The sequence below is a fragment of the Alosa pseudoharengus genome, unplaced genomic scaffold (assembly GCF_046254945.1).
Source record: "Alosa pseudoharengus isolate Yale_2024_CS ecotype anadromous, Long Island Sound unplaced genomic scaffold, YU_APseudo_1.1 YU_APseudo_1.1_scf_5, whole genome shotgun sequence".
NCBI lineage: Eukaryota > Metazoa > Chordata > Actinopteri > Clupeiformes > Clupeidae > Alosa > Alosa pseudoharengus.
This window is the reverse complement of record NW_027468837.1, coordinates 28,963,962-28,973,961: the sequence shown is the minus strand read 5'-3', so window position 1 is coordinate 28,973,961 and position 10,000 is coordinate 28,963,962. Positions and strand designations below refer to the sequence as shown.

General features: G+C 49.2%; 1 protein-coding gene across 1 annotated transcript in view; it reads right to left on the bottom strand.

The window, feature by feature from the left end:
• The window catches only part of LOC143104629 (neuron navigator 1-like), a 74,111-nt gene that overhangs the window by 5,741 nt on the left and 58,370 nt on the right, over positions 1-10,000 (bottom strand). The window contains exons 5-8 of the mRNA XM_076268771.1: positions 7,122-7,428; positions 2,153-2,954; positions 841-1,290; positions 1-3 (exon numbers count right to left, since the gene is read on the bottom strand). The exon at positions 1-3 is cut by the window's left edge and continues 39 nt beyond it. Coding sequence (XP_076124886.1) covers positions 1-3; positions 841-1,290; positions 2,153-2,954; positions 7,122-7,428 — 1,562 coding nt within the window. The remainder of the gene's footprint in view (positions 4-840; positions 1,291-2,152; positions 2,955-7,121; positions 7,429-10,000) is intronic.

Sequence of the window (10,000 nt, the reverse complement as noted above, 5' to 3'; positions counted from 1 at the left end):
AGACTTGAGGAGAAAAATAGAGTGATATTAATGCATGTAACCAACACTAATATATTCCTGGTGAACATTTATTAGATATATTAGTAAAGAATGAACTAATATCACTATAGAAGGACATATTGCAGTAATTTGACTGACATACTTTGTCAAGTGTTTATGTATTTGACTGCATATTTTTGTTGTGAGTGAACACATAATATTGAACACAATTGACCACTTTCATCTACGTGGTCCTTTAATTAAGTCCATAAATTAGTCTATCTTACTAGCATGAACAATAACTCTCCAGCAGTGCCTAACACTGCCAGCAGGGGGCAGCAGCATCATGATCACTCTCATGAGCATTTCCTAAACCTCTTGTATACGCTTCTGCACCAGTTACACAGCCCCACAACATTACATCTAATGTCTTCTTTAAAAGCAGAGCATGTACTGTGCACAGTCACACCCAAATCAAGCGGATAACATTCTGGACTCCACTCAAGTGGATCTCTGGCAGCGGAATCCTGGATTACTGCTCTGATCTCTGGGCCATTGCACAGCACATGCAATAACGCTGCATACCGATTACCTTCATTACTCCATCACTGTGAATCTGATGCTATCTGACTCACCAGATGTGAGCTGCCATTTGCCAAATATGTGACTATGTCACCCCACCTTTGTTTGATTATGATCATTTTTGTCTTTGAAGAACTGCCCGATCCTACTTGTATGACTAAACCAGTTCCAAATGTTTTGGAAAAGCTTTCATACTTTAAGTATCCTTTGAGCAAAAAGTGTTTTACAACTGCACCCTGACCCTAAAAAGAACTGCGGAGATAAATGATTGATTGACACCTGTCGGAGAGGGTGATGGACGTCCTGCTCCCGGCACCCCAGGTGCCGGTGGCCTTGCCGTCGTCCCGGTCGCGTTGCCGCGGCGAGAGCTCGGTGGCGCTGGGCGGCAGGCTCATGTGGAGCGGCAGTGCCTCCATGCTGCGGTGCAGGCCGGACATGCGCGGGTAGAGCAGCGGAGAGCCGCCCAGGCTCAGGGACGTCCCCGAGAAGCAGCCCGGCGAGTCGATGTGCAGGAGGGGCGCGGGGCTGGGGGTCAGGCGCGCCGAGGGGGACAGGCCAGGGCCCGTGGAGGACGGGGAGGACGAGCCAGCCAGGTCCTGCAGCTTGGAGTAGGGAGGGATCTTGGGCGGGAGGTCCTGGATGGACACGCACGAGTCCAGGCTGTTGGAGTTGACCTTGTCCAAGTGAGCCAGGCTCGGGGGGCGGCCCAGAGACTTACTGCTCACCATCCTGACAGGTGGACAAAGACATGGTCAGGTCATCATTACCAACACAAGGATGAAATACTGAAGACTTGCAGGGTTGGTCCTTAATGAGGATATTAATTTGGATATTATAAATTAGGGGGTGAATCAGGATGTTCATTTTTACCTACAGCTTGATTAACACTAAGGAGTGAATTCATTGAATACAACAGAGTGAATTTAAAACCACTTGTTTGTGTAATATTTGAGAGGCTGTGGTTTTAAAATATCTAACAGAAATCTAAACAACACTCGGAAATCCTCCAAAGCAAGTTCTGTTGACTTTGAGATTTTAAGGACATTCTTGAGTGTTGAGTTTTGTTCTAATGTGTTATTCATGAACTGCAGATTTGGTGCAGTCAATCCTGTCTCTCTCTGTCACTCTCTCTCTCTTTCTCCCTCTCAGGAGAAGACAGCTCTGGGTACTTGCACATGCTTTCACACACTCACGTGCACACGCACACACACACACACACACACACGCACACACACACACACACGCACACGCACACGCACACGCACACGCACACGCACACGCACACACACACACACACACACACTTACTCTTGTGTGGTGGGTGAGGACAGTTTTGGGAATCTATGTACAAGCACACATACCCACACACACACACACACACATACACACACACACACACACACACACACACACACACACACACACACACACACACACACACACACACACACACTTACTCTTGTGTGGTGGGTGAGGACAGTTTTGGGAATCTATGTACAAGCACACATACACACACACTAACACACACACACACACACACACACACACACACACACACACACACACACACACACACACTCAAAGATCCCTACCTCTGAGTGGTGGGAGAGGCCAGCTCTGGGTACTTGCTGGCACTAGCCCTCCTGAGCCCCTGGACTTTGGTGAGTGCTTCTCCGGCGCTGTCCACCTGCAGCTCGGCCTTCAGACAGGCACTCTCAAGCAGATCCGCTTTGGCCTTGGCCCGCTCCTTCTCCTTCTCCCGGTCAGTCTGGTTGACCGGGCCGCTGATACCGCCACCGCTGGTGCTGCTGCTGCGACCCTTGGTGCCGCCGCGGCCCACCGACCCGGTGCCTGGCATGGGGGAGCTGGGCATGGGCTTGAGGGACCTCAGGCTGCTGTCGAGGGCGCCGCTGACGGGCCGCGAGGTGGACCGCTGGCCGGTAAGGCTTAGGGCGCTGGACTTGGCGGGCCGCGGCAGGCTGCGGTACTGGATGCTGCTGCGGGCGTTGGGCGCCATGAAGCTCTGCTCGTGGCAGCTGGACGCGTCGAAGCTGTTCTTGCGCCCGCCGGTGCCCGCCACCAACCCGCCCACGCCGAGGCTGCTGCCGGACACCACAGGCTTGATGGGGATGCCCGAGGACTTGGGCGTCTTGCCCACGGTGGCCGAGCCGCTGGAGATGGTGGCGCCCCCTGCCGTCAGGACGGTGGCCGTTCCGGTGGCCGGCGGGGGCTTCTTGTAGCCGAAGGACCCCCCCGCCGAGGGTTTGACCAGACCCGAGGGGGGCTTGCGATGCTCGCCGCGGTCTCGTCCTGCATCGGAACAGGAGCGCTGCAGACTGGTGCCCTTCACCGCCATCTTAGCCTTATCCCCGAGCTTGGAGTCGCCCTTAGGAACTGCTGAGAAACACAGAGAGAAATGGAGGGGTGGGTAAAGGGGGGGGGGGATTTCAACATCAGATTCCAGTCCACGAGAGGCGAACTTCTCATATGATTTAGCGTCCAGGATTAGATCAGGAGCAGACGTGTGGGTGTGCGGGTGTGCTGGAATGCATGCCGCTTAAGGTTAAAGTGGGCACTTATGGAAATGTCTTTCCGTAAGGTTTATGTTTTAATGTCTCCCTGTGGACTGAAGTGTTTTATGGAGAGAGAGAAAGAGAGAGAGAGAGAGAGAGAGAGAGAGAGAGAGTGAGACAACACAGATTGCATGGGTAGGGCATCAGGCCTTTGGCTTATTCGTCTTGCCTGTCATGTGATTGTGTGTGTGTGTGTGTGTGTGTGTGTGTGTGTGTGTGTGTGTGTGTGTGTGTGTGTGTGTCTGTGTGTGTGTGTGTGTCTGTGTGTGTAGTACATCTGTGTTTCTGATTCAAACCTCAGGGTAATTAGTCAGCGCTGAGAGAAAGAACCGCTCGGCGCTAGTCAAGCTCAAACACACACTCCAAGCGGCCGTGAGGGCACTGAAACAGCTGGATGGATGACATCACCACAGCAGAACGTCTCTCCCCAGGACGGTTAAGCTGGGCCCTTGTCATCTTGAGGTATGCGATGGGCCTTATCATGACCATGGCAGAAATGTAAACGCAAAAAACATCTGTACTTACTTTCAGATGTTTAAATATCACATACACTGAGTCCGATTCGTTCTGATAACAGCCTGACAAGACTCCCAGAGTTTCTGCACTGATGGTACCCTCACTGGCACACTGCCTAACAAAAACATGGGACATACCGTGCAAGCTCACACACACTCTTCATTCAAAAACAACACCAGGTCTTCCATACAGTGTCAACTGTCCCTCAGCCTCCTCCTCAGTCCATATCGAGAGAGGCCTTTAATATAACCTCTTCCCAACATACTGCAGACAGATGGGCTCCTTATTCAGGCTGGGTTTGTGCTCAGCTTCACTTAAAACCAAAACAAAAACTAGCGGCTGCACCTTTAAAGGTCCAGACAAGAGCAATGCAGTGTAAGCTGGCACTGTTTAGCGAGTCTGACTGAAAATAAGATTCATGGGCCAAGTTAATGGGTTTGTGTGTGTATATATCTGTGTGTGTGTGTGTGTGTGTGTGTGTGTGTTTTTGGTCCACCCAACGCATCACCCCATGACTCATACGGTCATGAGTCCAAGTGGCTGTCATCAAACACACACTCCATCGCACACTTGCGCCAGAAACACGACATGGGCTCACTGAAGACCCACAGGGGAGCACTGAAGAAGGAGGTGGACAGAACAGGAAGAAGAAGAGGAAGAAGAAGAAGAAGAAGAAGAAGCAGATGAATAAGAAGAAAAGGAAGAGGAGGAAGAGGAGGAAGATGATGAAGAGGAGGAAGAGGAGGAAGAGGAGGAAGATGATGAAGAGGAGGAAGAGGAGGAAGGGGTGAAACAGGGGCAGTGGAGGGGCACTAGCGCTGTGGTTTCAGAGGAAGCAGCTGATATTGGGGAGAGAGAATGCTCGGATTAACTCAGAGAGTAAAGGCAAAAAAGGCACCATGAAGGAAAAATAATGTCCTAATGGACTTGCCGTAGATGATGCCAGAACACATATCATATCCTGGTTAAAATCAGCTGAACAGGCGATAAGAATGCTAAGTCTAAACTCCAGCAGGGCCAAGACACACACCATCGTCCCAACTGAGGATATAGTCCCTGTAATTGCAGCGTTTGTATTCCACTTACTTTAAAGGAATAATTAGCCCACCAAGCAAAAAGACATTGAGCACACCCAAAAACAACACGAGAGGGAAAATGGGACATTGCAACATACGTTCAGTTGTTGTTGTCAAGAATGTCCTTCCACACCCACACCAACACCAACACAAACACACACACACACACACACACACACACACACAAATCCATCTTTGGCTCATACTGTAACATCTCTCTACAGTGGGCCTGCTTTCACACACAAGGCCACACACAGCCCTTTAATGTGGCTCTGTGATAGCAGATGGAGTATTGATCTCAGTAATGCTGAATTTCTGACATTCAAATGGTATTCTGGCATGCACATCTGAAAGGTTACTGAAATATCACCATGGCCTTGGGCTACGTGGGTTAACCACCGTGACACAGGGCATGAGAAAGCTACAGATAAACCCCCACTCCCTCAAACACATATCCTCTTACAACCAGTAAAAACAGACAGCAGCTCCATGTCGACACATTTTCATATGATAGTCTGTGTTCCCGGGGGCCTGCAGCGTTCCACAATCTGAATCAGTTCATCGCAATCAAACATCACCTCTAGACTGCCCTTATTAATTTATTCCAACCCATATCAAAGGGATATCCGGAAATGTCTCACTGACAGGAGCATGTGGTTTTTATTTTAAAATGAGATAAAGGGAGGACAAAGAAGGCTGAGAAAAGCAGGTGACTAACAGTGTGAATAACCCCCGTGTACTAGTACTCTAGAGCCCAGAGTTTGGGCTGGAACCCCTAAAGGTCATATGGGGAGGGGGGACTGAGAGAGAGTGGGGGATGGAAAGAGAGAGAGAGAGAGAGAGAGAGAGAGAGAAAGAGAGAAGAGGGTTAGGCAGAGATGAAGAGATGAAGAAAGAGAGAGAGCAAAGATAGAAAGACAGAAAGAAAGAGTGGTGAAGAAAGATGGAGGGAGAGCATGTTTGGAAAAGAAAACCTCACTGAAAGACAGGCACAGGACAGGAGCCAAGATCACACAGAGATGCTGACTTGTCTGTGTTTTTAAGCTTTCAAAGAGTCTTATCGGCGCATATCCAACTGCATTTACACAGCATGACAAACAGAGAGACAAAGACAGAGAGAGCGAGAGAGAGAGAGAGAGAGAGAGAGAGAAAGGGAGAGGGAAAGATGCTGATGATGTGTCTGTCTGTGTTTTGAAAGCTTTGAAAGCTTTATCAGCCCACATCCAACTGCATTTCCACAGTGAGATTCAGCCCTCACCCCCCCCTCAACACAGGGTTAGGAAAAGGCCTCCACAAGAAGATTGTGTGTGTGTGTGTGTGTGTGTGTGTGTATGTGTGTGTGTGTGTGTGTGTGTGTGTGTGTGTGTGTGTGTTTGTGCATGCACGTGGGTGTGTGTGTGCGTGTGTCTGTCTGCATGATTGTAATTCCAAGTTCAAGAGTCTGGGTTCATGAGTCAATAAGAGTTCAAAGTGTTGAGTGTTCATATAAGTTTCCGTAAGAAACATCTCCCATTTTTCTCCGTTGGCCTTGTTGGACTCCGAGTGCACTTCAGAGTGCAGACTCAGACCACACCAAACATCTCCTCTTTTGTTTGCCCAGCACTGAATATCACAACATCATTCAGCTTTTCATTTCAGCTTTACTGGGAAGAGCGTGACCATGCAGTCTGTTCTGAGCTGACCTTCCGCCAACACGTCCACCCTACACTTGGCCCAGATGCGGCCCACACCCCTCTCCACTGCGGTGGCGGCAGCCGGCCATGACTCCTTATGTTCCTCTGAGAGCATAATGGGCATGATGGCACGTCGCTGATGGGACTCTGTCTGCCCTATTTCAGGGCTGGCTGCGTTTTTACGAGCGCTCTGACCGTCTGCCCTCTGAGGAGACAAGGCTGGTCAGCAGTTAGCGCTTCGGGCTTTTCATCTAATCTCAGCAGCACTTGGCACCCTCGCTCTCAAACACCTTTATCTTCCTCAGCTATGGAAGTACCGGTACATCACACTTTTTTCAACTTTCCACAAAAACTATATTCTTTGCTGCTCCACCAAACATGACTGTGTTTTAAGGAACTACGGACTTAATGATTAATAGTTAGGTGATGGCTTGATAAGTTTTAGTGCAATGTGCTTTCATCTAATTACGTATTACAAAACACAAAGCATTCTTAAGGTCATGGCTTGATTTAGCAGGTTAGGGTTACAGTTCCTTCTCACATCATGAGCATATGCTGTCTTTGACTTTGCCTGCATGTATAACATTAAAAAAATAAATAAAATAAATCAGTTCAACTAAATGATACTAAACGAGAAATTATAAATCAAATAATACATGAATTCCCTTCCCTGATTGCATAGGCAATGTCTGAGTATGACCTTTGTCCTATGGGCCTTCTTACCTGCGACCTTGAGCATGCTCTGTGATGTGTGTGTGATGGGCGAGGTGACCCCCACGGGAGGGTTGCGTCCCTTCTTGAAGTTCCCCGGCTGACCCAGACTCTGGGGCTTCTTCACCTCCCTGCCAGCCTTGTCGTGAGCAGCGCCCTCTAGCGGCCGGCTCTTCTTCCAGCGGCTGGACGGCTCCGTCTTCAGGCTGCCTGTGTCATAGGCTCCGCCTGCGTCCAGTTTGCGTGCCACTTTGCCCTCTTCGCTGTACCAGGCCAGGCCGCTCTCCACCAGTGACCGCTTCTCAGCGTCCGTACGCAACTGCGGAGGAGAAGACAAAAGTTACAAACACACACACACACACACACACACACACACATTACTCTCTAGTCTCTAAAACCAATTATTAGTGTCTGCACACAGCTGTGGAGGAGAAAAAGACAAATGTTACACACACACACACACACACACACACACACACACACACACAATACATAGACACACACACAATACATAGACACACACACACACACACATACACACACACACACGCACGCACACACACACAATACATACACACACAACTCTATACCAAAGATTGCTTCTCAGCCACAAGCAACTGGGACAGAGAAGACAAGAGTCACACACACACACACACACACACACACACACACTCACACACACATTTTTTCTACACAGTATGCAATTGGGGAGAAGAGAGCATAGCTTAAACACACATCCACTTTGCTTACTGAAGTGTTACGTCTGATGCATACACATTCTCAGTTGTTTCTGGTGGTTTTACAGTCCAACTGTGGAGCCACAGATTTCATGGCATGTAAACGTGGGGTTTAACTGGAGGATTCTGTTTCAGATGACAGACTCACAAACATCACCCCAATACTGAGAACTTCTTCGCATTTGTGCAAAGCCACGAAAACACACACACACACACACACACACGCACGCACGCACGCACGTGCACGGACACACACACACGGAATATACTTTTACAAAGAGCGCAAACATATACATAAATACAGTACATACAATGACACAAACATACATATCTAAAATACAAACTCTCAAACTTTCTCACACACACTGAACAAGCAGAGACATATACAGAAACCAGAAACACACACACACACACACACACACACACACACACACACACACACACACACACACACACATAAACACACACACAGACACACACACACACAGTCTTAGGCTCTTTGTCATCATCACTGTTATCAGGGAGTGAAACACAGACCCTCTTATCAAAGCTCCATCAGACCGTCTGCATGCAATATGAAAACACACATCCCTCTTTCACACACACACAGACTTAAAGCGAGTGTGACATGGAACAAAAAGCAGGGTAGGAAAGGACATGTTAGTTTGTGTGTGTGTGTGTGTGTGTGTGTTTAGGTTATGACTTGAGAATGGGGATATAGAGGTGATCCATCTTATCCATCTCCTGTATGTCACAACCCATAGTCCTGTATGTCACAGCCCTCGGTCCTGTATGTCACAGCCCATAGTCCTGTATGTCACAGCCCACAGTCCTGTATGTCACAGCCCTCGGTCCTGTATGTCACAGCCCATAGTCCTGTATGTCACAACCCATAGTCCTGTATTTCACAGCCCACAGTCCTGTATGTCACAACCCATAGTCCTGTATGTCACAGCCCCTAGTCCTGTATGTCACAGCCCACGGTCCTGTATGTCACAACCCTCAGTCCTGTATGTCACAGCCCTCGGTCCAGTATGTCACAGCCCATAGTCCTGTATGCCGCAGCCCACAGTCCTGTATGTCACAGCCCTCGGTCCTGTATGTCACAGCCCTCGGTCCTGTATGTCACAGCCCCTAGTCCTGTATGTCACAGCCCACGGGTCCTGTATGTCACAACCCTCGGTCCTGTATGTCACAGCCCATAGTCCTGTATGTCACAGCCCACAGTCCTGTATGTCACAGCCCTCGGTCCTGTATGTCACAGCCCATAGTCCTGTATGTCACAGCCCACAGTCCTGTATGTCACAGCCCTCGGTCCTGTATGTCACAGCCCATAGTCCTGTATGTCACAGCCCACAGTCCTGTATGTCACAACCCATAGTCCTGTATTTCACAGCCCACAGTCCTGTATTTCACAACCCATAGTCCTGTATGTCACAACCCATTGTCATGTCACAACCTATAGTCCTGTCACAGCCCATAGTCCTGTCACAGCCCACAGTCCTGTATGTCACAACCCATAGTCCTGTATGTCACAGCCCATAGTCCTGTCACAGCCCATGTCATAGCTGACTGACCACCTGCCTACTTTGATATTCTGTTTCATTTCACAGTTTTACAGCTGTGTGCATTTCTGAAGCGTTTTGCATTCTTGTCAACACACAGGAAATGAGTAGACATGGACGTCAAGACAACACACAGGAAATTAGTAGACGTGCCTCAGGGATGGTCAGAGTTCCTGTAAAGCACTGTCCACAGATGCATATGCAACCCCCCCCCACACACACACACACTTAAACACACACACACACACACACACACACACACACACACACACACACACACACACACACACACACACACACACACAGTCTCCACCTCTGTCGTCTCATTGATTTTCAAATGTCCTCCTGCAGAGTTCTCTGAGACTGTGTGTTTATGACCAGCTGGTGTTGAGCCCTGGCCTCTCGTGTCCAGCTTCCCGTAAGGAACCGGAGGACTGCGGTGGACAGCACAGCACAACACAACAGGAGCAACTGCACAGGAGTGTTGGGTGAACTCAGATGCACCGTCCATGTGTGCAGCAGGACAAAGGCCTTTTCTGCCAGTGGAGTAAAACAACACCATGGTCCTGCGTTGAGAGATAGCCTCATA